Source organism: Phasianus colchicus, chromosome Z (genome assembly GCF_987193195.1).
Source record: "Phasianus colchicus chromosome Z, bPhaCol1.hap1.1, whole genome shotgun sequence".
In the NCBI taxonomy this organism is placed as follows: Eukaryota; Metazoa; Chordata; class Aves; order Galliformes; family Phasianidae; genus Phasianus; species Phasianus colchicus.
This window is the reverse complement of record NC_143476.1, coordinates 84,625,260-84,652,125: the sequence shown is the minus strand read 5'-3', so window position 1 is coordinate 84,652,125 and position 26,866 is coordinate 84,625,260. Positions and strand designations below refer to the sequence as shown.

The following is a 26,866-nucleotide window of genomic DNA, read 5'->3' as shown; positions in this document are numbered from 1 at the left end:
TACCAGGCAGCTGATACTCAGTTTGGGTGTCATCACCCTGGATTGGCCTCTGTTATGCTTGTCCCCTCGGCATTGGTAACACAAATGCCATTTGTCCCTCCTTGTGCACGTTTCCCTGCACTCCATCAGATTCCAACATCACCTGCAAGGAACGACTTCCAGCTAGTGTGGATGTTTGACTCCCAGCCAATTTTGCAAGTAATTATTGTGGACAGGTCCTGTGACTGCCAAGTGTGAATTATGGCATCAGCTCCTACCTCAGCAGGAATTCATCCTCAGCATTCTTGAAAGAAACAATCTCCTTCCTCCTCTTCCAACCATGACATGCCAAGGTCCCATGCTCCAGCTCAGCTCCTTTCCTAAATTTCCCATTTACTGTGTCCCAACCCCAAAGTGCCGTGAGCACTGCCCAACACCATCAGCTGTTATGGGCATGCCCGTGGGGTCAGGTTCCCCCCTGCTTCAGAGTGAGGATTGTTACAACCCAGCTCAGGATTTTTAGGAAGGCTAGTAAAACTTGTTGGGTCATTGCTGCCCACAAGGTCACACCCCTAAGCCTCTCAAGAGCAACAGGAGATTAGGATGTAGCCACCAGGGAGGGTGGATAACAAGGATGCCCATGGGCATCAGTGGTGCGAGCCCCTTGGCATTCCCCAGCCCCTAGGGGCTTCCTTTTGGAGGCACACACACTGCCACGTGCACATACATACATGTATGTACACGTATACACTTACATATGTACACACACGTGCTGTCCCATAGTGGCCTGGCAGGCCCCACAGCAGTGCCGGTGATGCCTTCCCCACAACAGGCTATTTAACAAAGTGTTTCAGCAGCAGCAAGTCATTAATTATGCCCCATCCTAACATGCTAATACTAATAATCATCATAAGAAATGACTTCCTAGTATGCCACTCCCCTGTCCGCCCTCGCAAGCACTGCTCACCTCACACCACCGCATCAAGCCCAAAAAGACGTGGGATCCCATGTTAGGCTGTGCCCCAGCCCAACACCCAGACAGCACCAAGACTGGGAGGGATCCTTCCCCTGACTTCATCTCCAGGAGTTCAGGGGTTTCCAGCCCAGGTGACGCCATTCCCAGGATGATGCCAGCATCTCCTTGACAAAGCATCCCTGAGCTTTCCTAAGGGGTGCTGGCAGACAGAGAGCCAGCATCAGCACACCCCTAGGGAAATCCTTCAACACTGGCTATCCAAATGCTGTAGTCAGTATGGCATCTTACAAATGACAAAACTTCACAAAATAAAATTCATAGTTCCCTAAAAACTTCTGAAGTGCACTAAAGAATGGCTTAGTAGCCACTGGCTACTGTCATTTGTCCTTGGCCAAGTCACCCAAATATGTGACCTGACCCCAAATCCCAGAAATTATACAGCCACCAGCCCTTCCTGGGGTAACCATATCCCTTTGCTCCATGCAGATAGAAACTGCACTGGGGTACTGAGCAGGGAGCAGGGTCTCTGGATGGGCTGAGACCCAGTGGCAGCATCATTTGCAGATGTCCCACATTTCCCACATGCAAAACCGGTTCCCTACCTGAGTTTTGCATCCATTCATGGCCCCCTTGGTCATCCCATGGCCACAGAAAGTCACAACCCAGCCACACAAGGGCATGGCACTTCTGGCTGTGACTGTCCCATGCCTGATCTGAGCCAAGCTAAAAGTCAAAAAGTCTGGAGCACAGTAGTGTTTGGCTCCTGGTTATGATGTAGATTTTGCCCAGGTCACCCAGTCCCAGGTCCTACTCAAGTGATAGGCTGAAGGACTCAGGTACCTGTAGGAGGATAGGTTGCAAGTTCTCTGCTGTGTCTCACCAGCACCAGCCACCGCTAATGGCATGGCAGGACCATGACCTGCTTCATAGCACTGGGGTCCAGGAGATCCCACAACATCCAGAGCCTCCCTGGGGGGGGATCATGCTCCAGGAGACTGCGTTATATGTTCCTCCTATATAAACAATAACAAAGAAGCCTAAAAGGTCAAAAATCCAGAGAGGACCAATCCATACATACTGACTGGAGAGGAAAGAGAAAGACTAATCATGACTGCTCAAAGACAGCAGCTCCAACAGCTTTATCACAAAACTTGGATGACCAGAATTGCACAAAGAGAACTGAAGGAAAGTTCTCATTTCATAGCACGCTAGCAGCATCTATCTGCTTTTAAATCACCGGTTTGCTTTTTGCATAAATGGGCTTGTGTCCTTGTTTTTATTTTCTATCTGCTTTTGGCTTGCTTTCTGTGACAGGCTAGAGAGCGAGCCTGTCTGCTTTCCCTGCTGTTGCTGTGGACTGTACATAGCAACAAGGAGGAAAAACCCTTTTCTTTTTCTTCCTTTTTTTTTTTTCCCCTGACCCTGAGAAACAACCTGCAGCCTCCAAAAATCACACCAGGGGCGCCAAGGGATGGAAGGGGCCTGCAGAGCTCTGATCCCTCCTGTTTTGCCATAGTGCAGAGCTTTACTGGTGACACTTATTTTGTCACGATACATCAAAACAGCCCTTGGCAATCTCCCTATAGCAGAATATTGCTCCATTTTCCAAAACAAAGAGATAATTCAATCTCTATGGTAGCTCCTGGGAGTGGATGTGGTGGAGATAACGAGGAAGATGAAATGCAGTGCTTATTCACCATGGCTTAAACCTGCCAGTCCCAGTGCACTCAGTGATGCACACCTACAACATTTCCTCCCTCATTTTGTGTGGTGATGTTTTGGGAATGGAGTGGGCAAATGGTGCTGAACTGGAGTGAGTGGTGCTAGAACAAAGGGATGGCAATATAGAAAAACATCAACAGGCTGAGGAAGATGTTGATAACTTGATTAATTGAAAGCATGCTTGGTTCAGATTTAACAGCTCTGGCTATTTTCATCTCTGTCCTATTTCTCTGTAGTCCTTCAAGACCACTGTGGTCCATCCTTTTTGCTCACCAGATAGAGAAACTGAGACACAGCAGTGGCAGGGATTGCCAGGGTGCAGGAGAGCTAAGCCAGGGCTGGCACAGGTGGTCAGGCAGCTCACTTGCAGCTCTCATTCTGCTCTCACCTCCCACAGAAACAGAGATGATACAGCTATGCTGTTGTCACCGCCAGATCCTTCTCTGCTCTGAGCTTTGAATTCACAGAGCAGCTTCACCCTCAGGTGCAGGCAATTTAGAGACGTGCTGTGGGAGCAGCAGATCAGCTGGGAGGAAAATAAGGACCAAAGGCAGTCACTCCACTGCAAGGGAGCTTGTGGGGTGTGCTGAACTTCATTAGCAGCTGCAGGAGACTATACACAAGAGGGTGCTAGTAGAAATCAGATCTCAAAGCTCTGCCTCTCCAGGAGCATCTCACAGAAGTGAACAGGTACCACTGTTCTCTGTACTCTCCAGTCATTTCAGGATTTCCTTGCCTTCCCAGTGCCTATTGTATGCCAACACAAAGAGACAAATTCCTCCAGTGCTGCAGTCTGGGTTAGGGCAGCAACATCCAAAGGAGAAAATACAGGCAGGGATAATTTGAAGTTATCTGGGTGGTGACATCTCACTTTGAGACATTTTCTCTTTATTTGTCTTTTAGACTATCTGGGGGTGGGGAGTGCACCCAAGACTCATGATCCTTATTATAAAAGGGATGGAGACAAAAGAGAAGTCATCTCCAGGTGATCTTAACACCTTAAGGTCTCAGCATCCATAGAAGGATCAGCTATGCAGGCTCCTGTTCACAAAAGATACACATGGGAAAGGTTATGGAAGAGTCTGTAAAATACTGAGGGGCAGAAAACAGTTAGGTAGTACAGGGCTGGTCATCATCTCCTCCAACGTAATGATGAGGGCATCAAAAAGGTGGCAGGAACAAAACAAACCAAAGGAAATGATTCTGCACCCAAACAGGTCATTAGACTGGGCAGCTATTTGCCACAGGATGTTGCAAATGCTTAAAATTTATCCTGCTTCAAAAATAACCATACAAATTCCTGGGAGAAAAAATCTACTGAAGACTATTACATACAAAGACATATATGACTCAGGGAGAGGAGCATCACATCTTCTAATATCCTTCCATAGTCATCAAAAGATGGGTTTTCACAAAGAGAATCACTGGGTTTGACAGACTATTTCAGCATTCAATAAAAGGAATTCCACTCACCATTGCAAATCTGTCTTTGTGCTGTACGAGGAGATGGGATCAGTTAACCACAGGCAGTAAAGTGGTCCCAGTTTCCCAATACTGAAACACCACGTTGGTCATGATAAGTTTGTTATCCAGCTGTGTGGATGCAGCCTTGGAGCTTAGCCCAGAGCTGAGGCACAGAGCCTGCTGGGATCAGGGCACAATCAGGTGAAGCCTTCACAAATAAAAAATGCATGTGTACAGAGATGCTCTATAAAGAGCTGGAAGAGTGAAGGTGCTGAGGGATGAGGGACACTGACTTGTAGCAGCAAAACTCAAAGCCCTGGAAGTTTCAGGGCCAGAACTTCAGGATATTTTCTGTCTGCAGAGCTGGGCAATCATCTCTGGGAGACACACATGAGTGGGGAGAGGAGATAGCAGCTGTCGGGAGCTGTGTGTTCTGGCTGCCGAGATAGAGCAACATTGGGTATCGCTTGTTGCAGAAGCTTGATAGAGCACCAGCTGCTGAGCTGCTGAGCCTGAAGGCCATGAGATAACACAAAGAGAGGAGATCTAGCTCTGACCTGGCCATGAGAAATTCCAAATCTCCCCTCTTGTTCCTGTAGTGTGGAACATAATGAGTAAGATAGGACAAGACTGGACAGAATAGAACTCAGCAGAGTAGAATAAGTTTAATTTGCTGTGGGCCTTCAAAGATAATTGAGTCCAAGTGCCTGACCATTTCAGGGCTAATCAAAAGTTAAAGCATGTTACTGAGAACATCATCCAAAAACCTCCTGAGCACTGACAGGCTTAGGGCATCAACCATCTTGATAGCAAGCATGTTTCAGTGTCTAACCACTCTCACAGAAAAAAAGAAGGGAAGTGTTTTATGCAATTAATGCACACCCAAGCAGGTGTAGTCCAGTTTAGGCTTCCCCAGATCTCTAGCAGAGAGCCTTAAGGTCTCTGGTCTCTCTATAGCCACCTCTAATGTCAGTAAAATGGTGTCTGCCACACTGCCAGCATGGTAGCCAAGAAACCAGGTGGCAAATGTCCCTTCCATGCTGACATTCAAGATCAGGCTGGACCAGGCTCTGAGCACCATAAGCTCTGAGCTGTAGATACCCCTACTCATTGCAGTGGAGCTAGACTAGATGGACTAGTCCAAACTCTCCACCAAATTCTGTACCAAACTCTCCTTTCTAATTTCCATTGTTCATAACTGTTCAGGTAAATGAAAATATGGCTCACTCTAGAGAAAAACTCTGCATTTCTGAGTCTGAGCCAGTGCTGTGCTGCCAAGGGAAGCGTCTGAGTGCCCTGGCAATGCTCACCAGTGCTACTCTTAAAGAGGAAAATAAAGTCAGAAATTTACAAAAAGTGGATGCCGAGAGAAAATCACACTTGAGACCAAGACGGTCTTTGCCCTTTTCATATAGGAGGGAAACATGTAATACTTGCTTTTTGGGATCCTTTTTGTGTGGAGACAGGACTAGGGGAAACAGCCAGAAACTGGAGCATAGGAAGTTCCGCACAAATGTGCACAAGGACCTGGGGGTCCTGATAGATGAAAAATTTAACATGAGCCAGCAATGTGCCCTTGCGGCTCGGAAGGCAAATGGTATCCTGGGCTCCATCAGAAGAGGGGTGGCCAGCAGGGACAGGGAGGTGATTGTCCCTCTCTACTCTGCCCTTGTGAGGCCCCATCTGGAGTACTGTGTCCCGGTCTGGAGCCTCCAGTACAAGAAAGACAAAGAGCTGTTGGAGAGGGTCCAGAGGAGAGCCACAAAGATGATCAGGGGACTGGAGCACCTCTCCTATGAAGACAGGCTGAGGGAACTGGGCTTGTTCAGCCTGGAGAAAAGAAGGCTGTGGGGTGACCTCATTACAGCATTTCAATACCTAAAGGGAGCCTACAGAGGGTAGATAACAACAGGACGAGGGGAAATGGTTTGACGTTTGATGTTGAGGGAGGGGAGATTTAGGTTGGATGTCAGGAGGAAATTCTGTACGGAGAGAGTGGTGAGGTGCTGGAATAGGCTGCCCAGAGAGGTTGTGGATTCCCCGTCCCTGGAGGTGTTCAAGGCCAGATTGGATGGGGCCCTGGGCAGCCTGGTCTAACATTAAATGTGAAGGTTGGTGGCCCTACAAGTGGCAGGAGGGTTGGAGATTCATGATCCTTGAGGTCCCTTCCAACCCTGGCCATTCTGTGATTCTCTCAGGAGGTCCTTTCCCACCCCTACAATTCTGTGATTCTGTGATTCTGTGATCCTTCCCACCAGCCAGCAAGTACATTCAGAGGTGTTTTATTTTCCCTAGGGCAAGAGCAAAGAAAGGTCCCCTGATGGTCTTGGAGATAAGGGCAGCATGAACCAGCCAGAACTAGGCTGCAGTCAGCTCACCCAGCTGAATGCCTCCTGCAGCGCTGGGAAATTCATCAGCCAACCTAACTGCATCCCAGCCTCTACTGGAGACAAAAACAAGGAAATTTTGTCTTACACCAGTTAGGCTGCAGAAATGAGAGTCCCGATGCAAAAGTTTGGGTTGGCTTTTAAGCTCACTCCCTCCAAACCCTGAAATGAAAGCTTTGAGTTGTGCAAAGAGTTTCCTGCAGGATAGAGTATCACAAGGACAATTAATGGAAACAACCTGGCTAGAAAACAAGTCTGAAGAAGATTTATCTGACCCTAGGAGTAGCTGTAGTAGGAGAGTGACATAACCAGAGTGTCCCCAAGGTCTGCAAGAGACCAATGGGCTGGTGGAGAAAGAGGGACCAACAAGAAGTGGCTGGAGGGAATATGAGGTGTATGGAAGCTGATGGGGACAAGGGACAGGACTTCAGCCACTGACCTTCAAGCTGGTACTGAGGCTCATGTCCCTGCATAATCTCTTCAGAAAGGTGTGTGAGCACTGCTCCTGCTCACACATCTGTACAAAGCTGGAGGGTTTAGGCCTTGTAAGATCAGACCAGTGATTTTCTAGTTGATTTTTTAGATCCCTTAGAACCTCTTCGCAAATTTCCAAACAACTGAAGTCCCTGGCATGAAGATGACCAAACCATTCATTACATTCAGATCAGGTAGTGAACCTTCTCCAGACTTGTTTGCCTGTCTACAAAATTTGCATAAATAACCTGCATGGTGATTCAGGCTCCAGCAGGAACATTCAGCCTCGTCCCAGCCATGCGTGGACACACAGAGCAGAGTGCAGGGCTGCTGCAGCAGTCTTCCCATTTATCCAGCCCATTGCTTCTGAGCAGGGCTTCACACACGCTACTGTGTTTTCCAGAGCTTAGAGCCTGCTCATATTGTATCTGTCACACAAGCCCTGCAAACATTTTTTAGAGGAACATCTCATTTTAGGAAGCTGGAGGTGGAGACTCAAAGGGAAAATCTTGTGTCTCATCTTTGGACCTTCTCATCCAAAGCCACCCAAGCCTCTCACTTGTTTCTGGAGCTCAGTGGTTACACTGTAGTTTTGTTTCTTCCTTCTGAATCTGTTCATGATTGTTGTGAGAATGATTGTGGAAAAGTCAAAAGGTCCTGGGCAGGACCTGAGCTGTCCATCTTCAGCTCCAGGAGCAATGTGAGTCCCAGAAGAGCTTTCTTCTCTTGCTTGATTGCTTTTTGCATTGTTTCAGGATGCTCTGATGAGATATCAAAGGAACATTTATCTCTGATGTATGCATTATCATAGAATTGTGGAACCACAGAACAGTTTAGGTTGGAAGGAATTTAAAAGATCATCCAGCTGCAACTCCCTGCTGTGAAGAGGGTTGCCCCTCACCAAATCAGGCTGCCCATAGCCATCCAATCTGGCCTTCTCATGTCTCTTTTGTACCTCCATACCCACCTCTCTAACCTCTGCTGCCATCTGCTCTGAGCTCTCCATTCAGCAAAGTCTGAATGCCCAAGCAGAAGCCATGGTATCTTCAAAGAAGAACAGAGGTCACCAGCAGGATTTCTGGGTTATGGGGGTATACTGCCATGCCCTGTCACAGGTGGGAGACTGCTGCTGTTTTGAAGATGAACACAGTCTGATGCACACAGCTGCCCCATGGGCTCTGGCCCATGTCACTCCTCTCCCAGCACTTGCCCTGCCCGAGGATAGGGGCAGTTTGAAGGTCCAGCCCAGTAGTTATGCATTCTGAAAGAAAGTCATCCTTCCCCAAATAAACTACACCACCAGTCTTCAGCATGTAAACTAGATTGCATGGACATCTCAGGTACATTCCCATCAACAAAGTGCTACGTTCTCCCAGATGGAGACAGAAATCAGATCAGGAACCTCTGTGGACCATGGCATGTGCCACCACAGCTAGAAGACTGTTCCTGCAGCCAACAGGTCCCACAGGCTCAAAGTGCACCAAGCCCAGAACAGGAGGTATAAGGAGACCTGAATAGTGGGTTACACAAACTGTTTGGAAATACAGATCACAGTCTGACAGGCATAAGGTCACCATCATCATGCCCCTGGGCCCTGGAATCACAGCTGAAATAGCATTGTAATGTGTTTATAATTTATTCATCAGCTGAATGAGTGCAGCAGCAGGCATTTTCATGGCACTCTTTTATCAAACCCCTGTGATGGACTTCATCCTTTTAAAAGAGCAAACTAGAGTAAAAAGGAAAATAAAAAGACAAATTTATTCCGTTCAAATTTAAACAGGCAAGAGAAAGGACAAATCAAAGCTAAAAAAAAAAAAAAGACTTTTTTTTTCTTTCATTTTTCTTCTGCTTTGTTCTGAATCTCCCAAACTTTGCATTTCTTTCCTGGTGGCTACTTTGATGCCTGAAGTCTCTGTTAACCCAGATGCTGCCAACTGCCTATCTAAAGCATCTCTTCATCTCTATGACGAATTCTGCCTAAGGATCTGCTTGTTCCATTTTTAGGTGAAACAGAGACAAAAGCTGAATTGTGATCAGATCTTTACCCTCAGAGGTTCATAGCTGCTTCCCCTCTCCTTATATCCAATCACTATTTATGTGAGAATTTCATATTGATTCCCCTCACTAAATGCTTCATGAGCTTTTGGGGAAATACTTCCTTGGGAGTGAGACCTCAGTGCCTGGGACGAGCTCCATCACCATGGTACTGGGGTACTTCTGGTCTGGGTTTCAGCTGTAAATAACAGAAGAAATGCTGATGGTCATAAATATTGGTAGAATACGGACAGTTGGACTAGATGATACTGGAGGTCTTTTCCAACCTTGTTGATTCTATGATATTTCTCAGTCACTGCTTTTTCCTTGGCAGAGAAAACAGTCTGTGATGTATGGTGGGAGATCTGCACCAGCAAAGATGACAGCACTCCAGAGAAGGGGTGGAGGAAATGCCCACTGCTTGTTCTCCATACAGCATGCATCTTACAGTGTCCAAGCCAACACTCGATTCTCAGAGCCACAAGGGTCCTTGTTGATGCCTCATCAGAGCAGAAGATCAGGGAGGAGGCAGTAGAAAATGAGATGGATTCATCTTTTAGCCTAGGCAGGTCCTATTTCCCGGAGGAAGGAGCATATGTCTCATCTTCAGAGCCACACAGGAAATAAACTGGATACAGCTCTGCAGAGAATTGTGTAAGATCATTATGGCCTGGGATCTGAGCAGTGTAGGTGGGACTGGCCCTGTCTTCCCATATCCTGTCCCCTCACTCTTTCAGCTCATGGGACAGCAACCTTCCAGTGTGACAGTGATGATGCATTTGCATTTTCAAAGCTCCTGTGGCAAAATTCTGCTGTTGCTAAGCAGAAGAGTTAACTCTCGGTTTGTCATTGTTTATGAATGCAGCACTCAGGAAGGAGGAAAAAGAAGAGGAAAAGAGATATTAAAAATAGATGAGGAGAACAAAGCAGAAAAGGCTTGAAGTTTTCATCTCATTTTTACATAAAAGTCCTAGTGGTACCTGAGGTCCTGTACAGCAACCATCACTGCAATGGACTCTGGATTAAGGTTACATGCAGCCTCTTACTGGAGTCACACTTTTCCATACCAGATCCTATTTCTCCTTCTCCAAGCCCAAAGAGCAAAGCAAGTCAATCAGAAAAAAAAAAAAAAAAAAAAAAAAAAAAAAAAAAAAAAGGAAGATAGAGAAAGAACAAGTGTGAGGTGTGTGAGAGTACATCATACTGAAAGAGCAGTGCCATGGCTTCCTAGAGCTCTGTTTCTGTGACAGTTTCTATTTTTCTGTGAGAAGGGGATGTTTCTGTGAAAGGGGAAAAAAAAACAAAACAATCAGATTGGAGGAAAAAGAGCAATATTCTCTCTAAAAGCTGTTCTGATTGAAAAATTTCAGCCTGCCCTATTGAATACACCTGGGCTTTCTTTACTTTCTGTCTTGCATGACTACCTCATTCGTTAACATTCAAGACAGGCAGCAGGCAGAGATAAGTGCCTAATGGCAACAAATTGCTTCTCCCATCTTTCCCAGCATTGGACCAGTTCAGACAAAGCCTTCAGTGGAGGCCAGCCACAATGAAAGGTGAAACTATTACCTTCAAAATAGAGGCAAGCACAATCCTGAAAGGGTTTGGCTTCAACCAGCTGGATCAAACCGAAGGGCTGAGTAAAGCTGTTGTTTCTTCAGCAAGCTCTGACGTCATGTTAACAGACCGGATAAAGACAGTAGTTATGGTCTAACATCAACAGTGAAGGGCATAGCACAGTGCTCTGGGTTGAATGCTTTCCCAGACTCAACAGCGATGAAAGCAGAGCACATGGAAGGGCAAGTGGAAGTGGAACTGAGACCTGAGTGTCTGGGAATGATGGTGGCCATGGCATTAAACCTAGGTGTTTGGGAGATGAAGATGGTGAGGGTAGAAATGTGAATGGTTTTAATAAGGCTTAGGGAGCAGATGGGAACAAGATATTGGGCCTGAGAAGTAGGATGAAGCCAGAAACTCACTGATGGATGGGATGGGACAGAAAGGCATAAGATGGGATGAGATAAACAGAGAAGTGCTTTCTCTGACTGCTGAGAGCCTGAAGCCCTTCCAGATGTGGCCAGATGTTGAACTACTGATGAGGATGGCCAAACCTGCAGCACAGGCTGCCCCAGCCACACCACCAGATGCATGATAGCCATCTCCTGCATTCAGGAAAGCCCATGGGTCTGGAAAGGGCAGATGGCAGTGTAATGGTTACCCATACTGCTGTCCTCAGGATGAGAAAGCAGTGAGTAGTGATGGAGCAAAGTCAGAAGGGGTAAAGGTACACAAGGGTAGAGGGATGGCTGGGTCCAGCTTCTCCATGTGGTTGTCTGCTGGTGAGGGCCACTGCCATGTGTAGTAGGATGAAAGCAGCGCCTCTACCTTTAAGTTTGAAGTGTCTCATGAATCCCATTCCTTATTAAGCAGTATCTGTTACAACTGATACTCTTACAGTCTAGATACAAGTCTTGCTTCCAGTTCACAAGTAACATCCTGCAACAGTGAGTCCAAGGAAAGAACTGTTCTGTTACCATTTCCCACTTTGTGGACTGTCCCTGTGACTGCTCTGGTCTTTTTAATTAACCTAATCTTTAAAGTAAACACACCTCAATCCCTCTCTACGCAGCAGCATCTCAAGGTCTTTTACCATTTTATTTCTGCACTCCATGTAATCCAATGTCACTGAGGAACGACATGATTTTTACTTCTATTCATCCACAATTTTTATTTGACCATAAGCAGAAAGACAGCAAATAATTCATAGAATTATAGAACAGCTTAGGTTGGAAGGGACCTTAAAAATCATCCATTTCCAACCCCCCACCAAATCAGGCAGCTAGGGGCCCCATCATGTCTGGCCTTAAACACCTCCAGGGATGGAGCACCCACAGCTCTCTGTGCAGCTTGTGCCAGTGCCTTGCCACCATTTGAGTAAAAAAAATTCTTCCTGACATCTAATCTAAATTTCTCCTCTTTTTAAAAGAGTTTAAAGCCTCTTGTCCTATCACTATCAGACCATATAAAATGTTGGTCCCCCTCCTGCCTGAAGTCCCCATCAAGTACTGGAATGCCTCAGTAAGGCTTCCCTGGAGCCTTCTCCAGGCTGAACGAGCCCAGCTCCCTCAGCCTGTCTTCACAGAAGAGGTGATACTCCAACCCTCTGCCCATCTTCATGGCCCTCCTTTGGACCTGCTCCAACAGCTCCCAGCTCCCTCCTGTGCTGGGAGCCCCAGGCCAGGACACAGTACTGCAGATGGGGCCTTACAAGGGCAGAGCAGAGGGGACAGTCACCTCCCTCCCTCTGCTGCCATCCCTTGTTGATGCAGCCCAGGTTACTGCAGGCCTTCCTGGCTGCACGTGCGCAACTGCTGGCTTATGTTTTTTGTCCATAGTGGCCTCCAAGGCCTTCTCCACAGGGCTGCTCTCAGTGTGTTCTTCTCCCTTCTGTACGCATACCTAACATTGCCCCAACCCAAGTGCAACACTTTGCACCTGGCTTTGTTGAACCTTCAAATAGCATTTTGGGGGATGTGGTAACTAGATCAGAACTCATCACAGCATGTCAGCTATTAAAACTACTGCTGCTATAATCAGATAGCCCTGGTTGGGGCAGGGCTTCCAGCACACTGTCTGTGCTGGGCATGCTGTGTGTTCCCATATGCTGACAGACAGGTGTGTGCCTCAGTGCTTCGAGAAGTGAAACGCAGATTGGTGCCATCTGCAGCCATGTTATGCTGTTTGTCCTCCTTCTGGATCATTGCTTTGTTATTTAATTTGTAAAGACATGCTGCAGAACACCAGCTCAGTAGCACCACCAGAGGTCTGTGCTCACAGCTCTAACTGTGCAGAGCGATGCCTGCTCGCCTCTGGAAGCTTTTATTCATCTCAAGGGGAATGGCAGGACTGAGCCCAACTCTAATTCGGGGCCGCAGCACCTTGCGTATTATGTGCGGAGCGCTATGGAAACAGAGCCCATTCTGAGCCAGCGCTCAGAACTGCTGCTTCACTGCTGTTTGGCTGTGAGATTGCTAAGGGATGCCGGTCAGCACAAGCCCACCTTACTAAGGCCTCTGTCTGAAAATGGCTCCTCGCCATTAGCCTCCCTATCCTCACAGCTCAGCCGGAGCTACGCTAGGGCGGCAGCTGCCCACAGCTGTTGGCTTCTGCAGTCACCGTGCTGATCAGCAGGGAAGGGAACAACGGGTCTCTCCGGCTGCTCCCTCCCGAACAGATGTCAACACGGCCGCCGCCCGCCGAAAGGCCCCGACCCCACGCACACACCCCCGCGCGTCGCCCACGGAGCCCACCGCCAACAAGATGGCGGCGCGCGTCAGACGGCGCTGCCCCTTTAAGCCCTCCGGTGGGGGCGTGGCGCCGGCGGCGCGGGGGCGTGGCGTCTCGCGAGAGGGGCGGGGCGACGTGGGCGGGGCGCGGCGCGGCGCGCTGAGGTCAGCGGCGAGCGGGCGCCGTCACAAAAGGAAGTGGCGGCGGCGGCCGTCAAGAGTGGGGAGGGGCGGGGGCCCGCGGGGCAGCGCGGCGGCGGCAGCAGCAGCGGAGGAAGCGGAGGCAGGGGTTGGAGCGGCGGCGGAGCGGCGGGGGCCGCGCCATGGCCCAGCAGCAGATGAGCAGCTCGCAGAAGGCGCTGATGCTGGAGCTGAAGTCGCTGCAGGAGGAGCCGGTGGAAGGCTTCCGCATCACCCTGGTGGACGAGTCCGACCTCTACAACTGGGAGGTGGCGATCTTCGGGCCCCCCAACACCCTCTACGAGGGTGGCTACTTCAAGGTAGGGCTCGGGCCTCGCCGCCGCCTTCCGGCCCTCCCGGCCCCGCGGCTCGGCGGCCGGGCCTGCACCGCGCGGCCTCGCTGTGGGCGGCGGGCGGGGGCCGGGCGGGAGGTCCCGGCTTTGCAGGGGCCCACCGGGCCCTGCCTGCGGCCCCCGGCGCCGGGTGGGCTCCTTCAGTGCTGTGCTTTGCGATTTACGTTCTTATCATCCTTCTCCCGAACTTCGGAGGGCGGCCACGAGGGTGTTTAGTTTGTGAAGGTACATACGTGCTTTCATTTGCTCTCTCAATTTTCCTGTTCATCTCCCCCTCCCCCCCCGCCAAAAAAAAAAAAAAAAAAAAAACACAACTTTTGTGGTGGTGGTTTCCCCTCTTGTGAGTAGAGAAAGAAACAAATCTGGCAGTTCCTTACCCACAAGGAACTGTAGGGAGAAGACCTGAAGAAGAATAGCGTGGTTTGCTGAAAAGAAACAAAAGCTTGGATGCTCACAGAAGATGAGCACTGGGCATATCCCTGTGCACGATGTGCCCGCTCGGTTTCTGACAAAACCATCTCACTCTCAGCTCTGATCTCCCAGGACTTACCGGTTTAGTTACTGGGTCTTCCCTCCCTTATGCTGGAAGAAAGCCTGGATGATGCCTTTGCTTAGTAAACATGCATTGTTGGTGCCTCTTGGCCTCTCTGGATCGAGGTTTAAGCACTCTACTCCATAAAAACAACGTAACCTGTAGCTTGGGGAATAATAGATTTGAGTCACATTCAATTTGGCCTCCTTGTTCGGAAGGAAGGGAACATTTTGGCACCAGGCTTTCCTTTTGTGATGAGTTGGCTGGCTTACTCATGTAGGTGTGATATGTGTATTCTTAGACTCACCTCCATTATTCCTCCTTCAGGAAGTCGCTGCAGTCCTGGGTCAGTAACTGGGTCATTTGTGCATCAGAATGGACGGGTGACCTCTCCCTGCACTTATATTACTCATCAATTTTTCAGAGAAATCACAAAGGGTCAAAATATTTGTTTGGTTAGGAGCTTCCTGGACCTTATGTCTGTAATCATTCTTGGAAAGTAAGCTGAAGCAGCCAGTGCAATAATCTGAGGATGTGCCTTCAGCAAGTGCAGACTTTGGCAAGACTGTCAGTGTTACCTTATCTCAGCGCTGTGACTGCAATGGCTTTCTGCTGTTTGTTGTCATTGAGCTGTAGTGCCTTTTGCCTTAATTCTTCTCTATAAACACTGATCCTATGATACTAATCTTGAGAATAGGAGATTGCTTGATGTTTTTATCTTCTCTGCAGCTCAGCAACTACCTTCAAGCAGCATGTTAAAGGCTGTTTTGTAGAGTTTATCTGTTTCTTTTTCTCTGCTTGATGGCTTTGTTTTGTTAGTGTGTGATCTCTCGTAATTCATCTTAAATTCTCAATTTCTGAAAAGATCAGTCTCAGCCCCTAATTCTGTCAGGAGAGTGAAGGGTTCTGTTGTTCCAGTTGTGAAGTTCTTTGCTTTCTTTGTGTTGGGCCACTAAGGCAAAGCTTTAAATAGGTTTGACTTGGCTTACTGAATATCTTGAAGTTTAGGATATCAGCTTTATTTGGTGGAGTTAGTTTCACGATGTATACTTACAATATATTTGAGGTGAATGGTAGTTCAAGAACAGTTTCTGATGGTTTTTTGAGGTTTCTTTGCTCGATGACTTGAATATCTCTCTTTCCTGTTTTATATTTCACATTTCTCAATATTAACTAAATAGAATTAGAAATAATAAAGTTCCATCCTGTAATTGTGTAGCAGTGAGTTTGAGTTTGGGAACTTTCTTCCATTTGCTTGAGGTGTGGTTTGAGGGAAAGCACAGAATCTTCTAGTTAAAATGAAAGGTAAATATTTTGGGGATTTTATGCATTTAAAGTGACTTCAATACAGAAAGTGTTAGTGACAGTTGATAGGGAATACAAATGCTTGGTTCACATTCATGAGGCTTTCACCTGCTTTGGTACCTTGTTTATCCTTGGAGAAATATGACCTTTCTCTATGGATTGTTGAGCTAGCTGAATTAACTGAAATGCAGAAAGTGCTCTCTCTGCACCTCTTTGAGAGGTGCTACTGCTTTTCAAAGCTGGTGTAACGTTTCAGCAGACTCTAGTTTCAGTTGCTAATCCAGGAATTGTACCATTTGATAAATTTGAGCAGAAAACATGTCTTGCTAATTTTTATAGGTAGTTTGTACTGGTTATCAGTACTTTAGTACAGACCATAATAAAATTAAAACTTTAGCATCTGGTTACATGAGCTTATATCACTGATGGCTGCGTTGGTCCTAGCTCTGCTGCAGGACCTCTCAGCTGGCTGGGACGGGCAGTGTTCCCAAGTGACCATTTGAGCAGAGCGTGGTGTGGAACAGAACAGTCCTGAACCACATGTCCCCATTACAGGACTAGCTGAAATGGGGACTGTGTCATGACCCCTGGGGTATTGGTGTGGCTTTCCTCTCTCCTGTTATCTCTTGCTTATTGAACTTAATACATAGCCATTCAGTATGACTGGGAATGTTTTGAGCAACGCTTTGCTTGAATTTGACACTGCTGTTGTCAAGGAAGCTGTTTGATTGCCTCCTCCACTTGCTGCCCCTTGTTCCTTGATGGCAAGGCAAAACTAGCTCATGATCAGTGATGCTAAATCCTCCTCCGGAGAGGTCCTGTGGTGGGAGCAAATATCTGACAAATCTCAGTTGCTGTCAACAAGGACCTGTTCTTGGGTTTTGACTGAAGTTTTTCCTTGTTCTGCCTCGGTAGGTTGCAGTTGGCTGTGAGTGCTTGACTACTGCATGTTAACTTCATATCTGGTTTACTGGGTTTGCTTAAGCAAAAGCTGGGTAGACCTCATGCATTTAAGATCATGATTTTCACACAGTTACTGAGCTCACAAAGTGTTCTGAGTTCACAGTTTACAGCAATGTGACTGTTTCTCTGGCTTCGCAGTTAACAGCCAGATTGCACTGTTATATGCAGAACTGCATGTATACAGTTTGTCCATGCATCTTTCAGCCATAGGCATCTTCAGTTGAAAGGGTTATTTACGATGTGGCTAGAGAACCTTTATTTGTTTTGTGTTTTTTTTCTTTTTTTGACATCAGCTGCTTAAATAGGTAGCAAGAGAAGAGAATGTTGTTAAGCTGAAATCTGGTGGTAGTAGGTGATGGTCTCTGGAGTGGTTTTGATAGACTTCACTAGTAGAGACTTGTGTATGGTGGAACTTTCCCTGTTTCATTCCCTCTTGTTCTTGTTTAAAAAAATAAAATAAAATAAAATACCGGTAATTTTATAGCTGAATCGTATTCTGCTTGCGCAGTGAGCAAACCTTCCAGGTAAAAAAACCAAAAACACATAGAAAACTTCATTATTAATTACATAGCACTGCCTAGAAGCACAGTCTGAGCAAGAAGGCTGTGTCAAGAAACATGTTTCTTGTAGAGCAAGAGTCAATATCAAAAACTCCTTCAGAGGTGATTTAGGCTGGGTAGATGAAAATGAGTACACACAACATGAAAGGAAACAAGTAAAATTTAAACTGTACTGTTAGGGTTGCTATTTGATAGTTCTTTACTTAAGGCAATTTGATTCACAAGGTATTTTTGCTGCTTGAAGGAGCAAGTCTTGACTCATAAGTTGGAGGGGGGGGAAAAGCAAGCATCATGCTCAATTTTCTTAAGTAAAGTGGGAGCTAGAACATTATTTTCCCTGATTTTTTTTTTTTTAATATAACTCCTTAGCCATGGGCTCTTTTGATTCTGTATTGTTGGATCTCTGCTTCTTTCAATGGATTGGTTTTGAGTTCACAGCAATTTGCAATATGTGAAAAATTGTTTTTCAGAGCAGATCTATGTAGAACTAGAAGATACAAAGAATAAGCTTTGTGTTTAAAAGTTTGGCATCGTAGGTCACTTCTCAGAAAGCCTGGAATTGGGCAAATGAAAATTTTTTGAGTGCATGAGTATTCTCCTGGTTACATAACTCTAACTTCACAAAAATATTACTTCATGCCAGGGAAAAATTGTGTGGTACTGTCTGTACAAAAGCTGAGTTCTGTGAGCCTCCTAGAGAATTTCTCTTGGTGTAGTTAATTTTCAAATTTTGTTGCCTTTAGGTATCACTGATACTAATAAGCAGAGGTGTGCAACAAAAGAGAATGGACCTGCACATGAATAGTGTGGAATTGCTGCTGCAAATCTGAAGTGCTCCCTCTTCGAGCAAACTGTAGTAAGAGAAAAGCCAAGCCATTCTACAGGGAGGGAAGAAATATGGGTTTATCTCACTCATGCTAAGCACTATAATAATCCCTAACTCTAAGGCCAAAGAAGTATTTGTCTGGCTCCTGCTCTGCTGTTGCATGTAGATTTGTCTGATTACATCTATAGGCTGCATGACTCCTCCAGACTATAATTCACAGAGAGGCAGCTGCCTCTCCTCAGCAGGTAGTGGGCAAGGCAGTGGCAGTAGCCAGCTCCTACTTCTTTTCTAGGGCTTTTCTCTTCAAATTTGAGTTGTTCTGTACGTGATGAAGACAGACAATGGTTTGCTGTTCTGGTACTGCTTCAAAATACAAGTATGTGTGCAATTTGACACTGCTGTATGGCAAGAGAAGAGCTGTGGCACACCCTACCTCTGCCATTAGACTTAAAAATGGAAAGCTTTCCATTTGGAAAGATTGAATGTATTGGCTTGCATATTTTTTTCCATTGTTTGGCTCTATTTCCATGAGTTTGCACAGAATGATCTTCGGAAAAGGTTTAAAAAAAAAAACAAAAACAAAACAACAATTTCTTGGATAGCGGTGCAAAGAACTGCCTCTTGAAGGTTTGTGCCAATTTGTTCAAGATATAGTATGAAACCATCGACATTCTTTGAATGACTGTACTATGAATGATTGGAAATATTTACTTTATAATGTTAGGAATGCATTCTTAATTTTTTTGTTCACCTAGTAAATCTTCATGTCGCAATGAATATCAAACTTCCAACATTTAGTCACCACTGTTCATTACTATGAATACCAGAGGACAGCCAAAAACTACATGGCCAAACTGGACATCACCAAAAACACCTCAGTTTAAGGATCAACAAAGTTCTGCTGGTTGGTTTTTATTCTCACAAAATAAGCAAAATGTATTAGAGACCTAAAGTGCTATTAAAAATAACTTGAATATAGAGAAATATAATTGTTATACAGATGGGTTGCATTGTGGATGGGTTAGGGGTTTTGTGACTTACAATTTGGTCTGTGTGACCAGATGTGCATGCACAGACATATATGCAGAATTAGCTTTCTATTTTCAGAGTTCTAGTACTTTGTTTTTAAAACCCTAGTATTTTATCCAGCACTATGAGTCAGAAGAATTGCAGCTAATCTTACTTTTGCTGTAGCTACTTGCTGCGAATGTCTAGTCTGACCAGACTAGTTTAACAGTACTAACACTGGTATTGTGTACAGTCCCCTGAACTAGGAGTACCTGTGTCTAGCCTATCTCATTTTCTGAAATCGTTAAAATTTGACAAAAATGGTCTGTAAATGGGAGAAAAAATAAAGCTACCAAATGGAGTACATGTAGGATACTTCATGATTGACTTGAAATGTGATTGTAGAAATTGCTGAAAATTATTTTTGATAGTTGAGACTATCACACGCAGAACAAGGGGATCATACAAGGGCTGTTGTAAGTGAATAACACTCTCAAATATTGTATCTGTGATTAACAAAGACTGCTGGGAAGGCAGGCTATGTCTTACTCTTCAAGGTCTTAGTACTGAAGGAGTATTGAAAGAGTGGCATCATGTCCCTACTTGGTCCATTTTGTTCTCTTAGAAGTATACAAGTAATTTAGAACTTCAAATGAAAGGCTTTTACTGAGAGATGAAACATGTGACTCATCCTAACTAAGATACATGTCCTGGATAAAGAACTTGTGCATTTTTGTTAACTGTAGCAAAATGTTTGGAAAGGTTATGAAAAACTGTCGGGATATGAAATAGTATAAAGACTTAACAAGTTGTGCCACTTTGAATTTATCATTCAAGAATTGATTCTGTTTTGCAAAACTTCTTGGTTTCAAATTAATCCCTATATTTTTCTACAACTAGAAGCCTTCACTGTTCAAGCTGAGCAAAAGCTGAAGCCAAGACTCACTTCTGCATCACTCCCTTTGGCCTTGACAAAGCAGGGCCATGCGGTGGAGTATCTACTGCTTGTGACACATTCCATGAAGATGCATTTGTTCCTGTGTAAATTCTGCTGGCCTGTGCTTCTAATTTTTGGATGTAAACTGTGCTAGTGTGAGAGTATTTGCTTATCTTGGGTAGAGAAACTGTTTCTAAAAGCACTCACCTTTTATTAGAAGAAAAGCCTTCTTATAATGTGCTGAAGAGAACAATTTCATTTTGGTGCTCCTATTTCTCTTGCAGAGTAGAAACTGTACCCACTTAGTAACTGAATGCCTTTCAGTAGTGCATTAAGTAGTATAACCTGAGAGGTTAACATCTCTTTTGTACCTTTAGGTGTCCTGTAGCTATTATCTAAATCCTTTCTAATTTTTTGTTCATGTGGTAACAGAACGTCCAAATCTTTCAGATAAAGATGTGTGGCAATTCATGGTTAAGTTGGAAAGAGAGGGTCTTGTCTGCTCTTAATGATACTGCCACTTCAGCTGAATCTACCTAACCTAATAATTAAAATTTTCTGGCAGCAAGACATATTGTGGCCACAAGTTACTCAAAATGCTAAACAAAAAACAACATGGAGGCTCAACTTGTCTAGAATACTTAAGTGTTAAAAATCTGTGAATGGCAGTAATACTTTTTTTCTTGTATATTTCTGTGTCAGGTAGCTATTTCTTGAGAAAACCACAGCCATGTTTAAACAATTCTCTATAGGTGACCTGTTGTCACTTCCCTTATGAAAGACTAGTGAACTTCTAAATGAAATTAAGCATCTTATATTGCTGGATGAAGCGTATAAAAGTGAAAGCTCTAAGACCAACATATGGAATGATTTCCATTTCTCAATGTCTGCCAGAAACCCAAGAGTTTATGTGCTTCAAAATTTGACTAATATGCTTCTTGTGAAACATAACCATTTTTTTCTTTTTTCTGCTGGTAGCAGTCTTTCATTTGTATGGAAGAAGTTTTAGCTGCTTTTAACCTGAAATACAGTGGTAGAAGTGCTACCAGGGGATCCTGGATAGATAGTCTTCAGAGTGAGTGAATGTTTGGGTTCTACACTGTAAAGCAGGCTGGATTATTTTTGAAAATTCATTAGTAAGTTTGTTTTGACCCTCAGAGGTTTATGGACAGACTCATCAGGAGCTAAACACCAGCCTAGGCAGGATTATTGTGGAAAGTCACTCTGTTGGAGTTCCGTTTTAAATGGCAATAATAGCACAGTTCACTGTCATAAACACATCATTCATGGCTATCCTCCAGTTGGAAAGATTCTGTAGTTGTATTGGCTCCTACTGATGAAGGATGAGATCAACAGGCGGCTGGTCTTGGCTGCTTTTTTCTGGATATTATGGAATAAATCTGGCTTACATTGCTATTAGAGGTAATATTCAGATTTCACTGATTTGAAGCAGCCTGCTTAATGTTCAACTTTGAACAGATTTAATTTCCATCCAAGTTGTAAGAATATCCTTTACTACTAAGTATGTAGATGTTCATTTCCTTGATGTAAAGCATATTCTTTTGCTTCAACTTTTGAACTGGGGACCACATTTGGCCTTCAGGGGCCAACTGAGTAACATGCTGGTGGCCAGCAAAAACTGAAAAGCCATCTTTCTTAATAGAAACATACATGGAAACCACAGCTAAGCTGCCCTCAAGAGGTGCTGTGTACCAGGGAGCTGCCTTCTGGGAAGTGCAGGAGTGGTGCTGAGTGGTGATCAGGTCAGGTAGGAGCAAGAGTTGTGAGTGACCGTTCCGAAGTATGGTATTGCCTGTTCCTAGGCCTGATGGGGACACAATGAAATACCACACGATGTTTTCTTCAGCAGTCTTTGGCACACTGTGCTCAAAAGCTTCCTTGCTGTCTAAGTAGATAGTGCTTCACACTGTGAGGTCACATGTTAACAACTCATCAGTGGCATTTGGGCATGGTTGGCCTTGAAAGATCTACCAAAGCAATGCTGTCAAGACTCTTCAGCTCTCTGGGGTCTTTAGGAATCCATGCTCATCACAGGTGCCTTCCCTCTTCCTGCATCTCGTTTCCTGTACTGCTATGACTGTACTTCAGGACATAACTGAAGGCTGATGTGAGGCTGTCACATGTGACCTTCTGAGAGCTCCTGGTGACCTACTCGTGGTCTGTTTGTTCTGTTTTGTCTTTCCTTTTGTAGCTATCAGCTTGCTGACAGTGTGGATGACTTGCACCTGTTTCCAAGAGAGCAGTGAAGTATTTTTGACCTGTCTACTCTAATCAAGTTTTCTAAGATGTTGTTTTAATAGCAGAAACTATACAAGCTTGCAGGTGAAGTTAAAGAAAAGCTGTGAGTTATGCTTCAGAAAAATCTAACAAAGCTCCAAGTGGAGACCGGTTAACAAAGATACTCTTCAAGTGATGGAGTCTGCACTGATTGTATATTGAACTCTTGCATGCAATGATTTGTAACTAGCTGTACTGTTCAGTGTGAATTAATTAATAGGTGGGAGTATTGATGAATTTGTTTTTTCTTCTTTTTTCTTCTTTTTCTTAATAAATAAATAAATTCTGTGTTCCATCAAGAAGAGAAGATGCATCATATTTCCTGGATAAAACTCTGTATAAATGGCTTTTTTTGTATTTTTCTAATCTAAACTGTTATAGCTTGCTCCTTAAATATAGGTACATCTATTTTATATGCATGTGTGTATATATGTATATATATGTATAATATATGAAGGATGTAATGGAAGAGCATAATGATAGCACTGGAAAGAAGACTCCATATGCTTAGCTGGGATGTAATATGTAACTTGTGAACTGTGCTAATACAGTAAGACTGAGGACAACAACATTTAGACAGACCTTAAAGCCTACCACCAATCCATATCATAATTTGCGGATTTGTAACTAGATGATGTAACTTGAAATAAAAGGGTTTTGGGAAGTGAACTTCTTCCTTTCAGGAAAGGGTTGTGTGTGTTACCTGCAGCTTTTTGAGCCAACCAAGTATGTTTTGTGAGCCAGGAAACTTTCTTCAGAACTTTTTTTTTTGGTAAAGCTATTAAATACTGTTGTGTCTGGCAACAGTCTGATGTTAGATTGGATGAAAAGGATGCACAGTCCAGAATTCATCCTCTGTTAGGCCCTTTGTGTGAGTCAAGCATTGCACTTGCTGAGAACAGTCTGTGGACACTACACAAGCAGGATGAAAGAACAATGCATTGTTCTGCATCTGTTGATGTAAGAGGTGCTCTTCTGAAGGATGTGGGGCTAGGATTAGAATAGTCCTGTAGAAGTAAGGATTTGGCATAACTGTGCTTCGGTGCAAGGTAGGGCCAAAGTGTTCCTTGAAAATAAGAGGAGGCAGTGTGGTTTAGTGAACAGGATTTGGATTAAGTCTCTTATCTCTAATGGGTTTGTGTATATAATCTTTGAAAAATTAACATTTTTATATAAAATGGATATTCTTATAATAGAATGTTGACTAAATCTGTAAGTAGAAAATGTTTTGCTTTTTATAAATAGTACATAGGAAAGCTTTCTTTCTAAGTATATTCAACTTGTATATGTACAAGTGCAGTTCTTAAATTTGGAAGGGCTGATGAAACTGTCAAGTAAATAACTTATAGGCTGCTTAAGCACAAAAGCAAAGGTGGTTTTTGGTGTTTTTTTTCTTTTTGGAATAAGAACTTATACTTATTCCTGGTATTAAAAAAAGAAAGGGGGAAAAAAACTGAGCAGTTTTCTGAAGCACCCCAGCACGGATCCTGATGTACTGACAAGTCACACTCCTCTGCACAGACTTTGTCCGTGAGACAGCTGTAGCAATTCTCTAAGAGCAAAAAATAAAGCTGGGGTTGTGTAACTTAACCTGGGGGAGGAGGAGGACATTCCTGGTGTTGGAGAAAAAGCTGTCAAGGCCTGGGCATGTAGACTTGCAGGGGGAGACTTATGTTGTGCAGGCTTCACAATTCTCACAAGCAGTGTACTGGGGAGGTAATCTGGGTGAACTTCTGAGTGTTGGAGGAGGCAAAACTATCCCTTGGCTGCCTCGCTGCTTCAAATGTCAGAAGGATCTGCACTGATTTCAGACTTACCCAGCTTCTGCATTTCTCACCTTTGGGATTCCTGTTCTGTACTGTCTTAATTGTTCCGGCTCCTGTGCTCTTCTACTAGAACTGCCCCAGGTCTTCTCTCCTGTGCTTTGGAAGATTAGGCTCAAAATAAAGCCTCTCAAGCGTAGTGAAATCGGCACACAGAATTTGTGTCAAGTGTGGAAGTGTGGCACAGCTCACAGAGCTGTAGCATGGTCAGGAAGCGGCCTGGTGCTCTGCTTCATGGAACTGGTGCTCTTATAGAATAAGATTGGTCTCTGGAAAGTTAAGATGAGGTTTAAAGTGTGTTACTGAGTGCCTCTGAGTTCTGTTATGCTTGTCACCCTAAAGTGCAATTATCCAGGCTATGCCACAACACTGAGCTTAAAACATGTGGGCAGAAAGCCAAATTCTACACTTAGCAAACACTTTAAATAGAAAACTACAGCACAACTGACCTGCAGGTATGTTTTATAAAGAAAGATGGTATTCCTAACTGCTGAGGGCTGCTTCATTTAATCACGAGTGCATTGATAAATGCTTTTTCAGAATATATATTCATCAAAGTAATGTTTGGTTGTAGCTTAAAGTAACTAAAAGTTACTGCAATGTAGGGTTTGAGTTTCAGGTAGAGTATAAAATCTTTACCTGTTCTGATTTTATGTTTGTATTAATAGGTACAGTGACAGGAGCACTCTACTTTCTGCTCTAATGCTGTATAAGCCATGGCAAATAATCAAGGTTTACAGCACTAAACCACTGAGATCATGTTATAGTGTTTAAGTATGTCTGCATTGCAGCAGTGGTGTAATGTACCCATCTCAAGCACCACGCAGCCTAGCAGCAGCAGTATGGTATTTAACACTGGTTGTGAAGTGATACAGTGTGCAAGTTGGTTTTGCAGTCCATGCCTAATCCCATGTTGCCATGGCTAATCAGCCACCAGATCTGAGCTCTCTGGGGCAGTGCTTGTGCAGGTGCAGCTGTAAATCAGCATGAGAGTTGCAGCCGCAATAGCTTTGTAGGAGTAAGCTTGAGAGACTGCTCTCACACTCCTTCAGATGCTGATGGTATGGTTGCTTCCTGGCAGGGGAACTGAAGCTGGTTGCAGTGTTTCTGCTGCTTCTCCTACATTTTAAAAGATGTAAATTCTGATCAAAGCACTGTGTGGGGTCTCACTTCCCAACTTTCATTAAAGTAGTGGAATCTGAGGTCTTGGTCCCAGGTAACAGCTTCCATGGTGACGCAGGGATCAGAGGATGACAGGAACAGCTTAGGCCTCTCTTTGTTAAAAAACACACGCCACTGTGGGGATTACTTGCTTATTAATGTATTTGTGGAAGTTCATGATATTGAAATACAAATGTATATGGGAGCTTATTTTAAAGACCTAGCTGAGTACGATTTTTTAACAGACTGAGTCACTTTCTACTTCTCATGGTAACAGAAAACAAAGTAGAATGGAGGCTTCAGTAAGTTATCAAAAGCTACTGCACAGGCATGCATGAACTTGATTTAAAATTTAAAACCTCTGTGATTACAATCTTCCCCTTCATCATCTCAGTGCCATGGAATTTAAGCATCAGACTTCCAGCTTTACGGGAAACCTCACTTTCGAGGATGTAATCAAAACAAATCTGTTTCTACAGAGGAGGAAAAGTACCTAGGGGACTTGAGTTCCTTGGGACAGGAGATCTCAAAGGCTAATAAAAGCTTAGGAAAGAAGGCTGATTTCAAAATGACTGCTGCTGGCACCCAATTTCTTAGAAGCCATGGTGAACTGAAAGGAAGCCCAAGATAGATGAGCTGAGGTGCTGGTGTTGATGAAGCAGTTGTCTTGGCAACTGCAGTCACTTAAATATCTCTGGGAAAATAACCAGCGAATATTCAGACTGGGAGATGTCAGAAGAATCCAAAGTAACGAGTAGCTTGAGATTTATACAAGGAATGCACTTGACTACAATGGCAAGTAGCTGTTTTCAGTAGTGGGGTCCTTCAGCCATACAGTGCTGATGGCTCTCCTTGTACAGCCATAGCATGTCTTGCTGCATGAAGCAAGGTCCTTGTAGGGAAAAAAAAAACACTAACTCTCTGGTTGCATTTGTGCCTGTAATAATGGGAGGTGTGCTGGGAATTCTGGAACTACAGGGGTGCTTCATTTTGTAGCCCTACTGTTCAATGGAGACATACAAATACTGCAGTAAAAACTGTTGTGAAAAAAACTATGGGAAAAAAAACACCCAACCTGCCTACAAGAATTGTATTTTATTGTCAAATTGCAGAAGCTGTAACTGATTGAAAAACTGTTTTTAGGCTCTCCTAGTGCTTATCATGGTGAGAAATTGAGACTTCTTACAATGTGTGTTTTGTTAATTGTGACGGTACATGCTGTTTTGTGGTTCAGTAGGTAAAACTGGTAAGATCTAATCTTTACTCTTCCTTATGGAACATTTAATTCTCTTTTATACTGGCACAAAAAACAAACCCCAGAGAAAGGCTGACTGAGTAAAATGAGCAGAGTTTCAGCCAATTGTTTCCTGCTGCCACAAGCATATAACTGCCAACTATGACAGGTATTTCTACAGGCAGTGAATCCTAAACAGAACTCCAGGTATTAGTAGATGTTACAGAAGACTAAGTGTACATTTTCTGCCTCTCCTCTAAGAGCTGGCTTGCGAGCTTCTTTGTGTAACTTGTATATATACAAGTTGTGGTCAAAATCTTTCAAATGAAAGCATGAACTCTAAAGTTGCTACTTACAGGAA

At 44.4% G+C, this 26,866-nt stretch overlaps 1 protein-coding gene across 1 annotated transcript in view; it reads left to right on the top strand.

Annotated features, from left to right (window-relative positions):
* The first annotated feature begins 13,523 nt into the window (after positions 1-13,523).
* UBE2R2 (ubiquitin conjugating enzyme E2 R2) overlaps positions 13,524-26,866 on the top strand; it is a 51,986-nt gene continuing 38,643 nt past the window's right edge. The window contains exon 1 of the mRNA XM_031611638.2: positions 13,524-13,825. Coding sequence (XP_031467498.1) covers positions 13,649-13,825 — 177 coding nt within the window. The 5' untranslated portion in view covers positions 13,524-13,648. The remainder of the gene's footprint in view (positions 13,826-26,866) is intronic.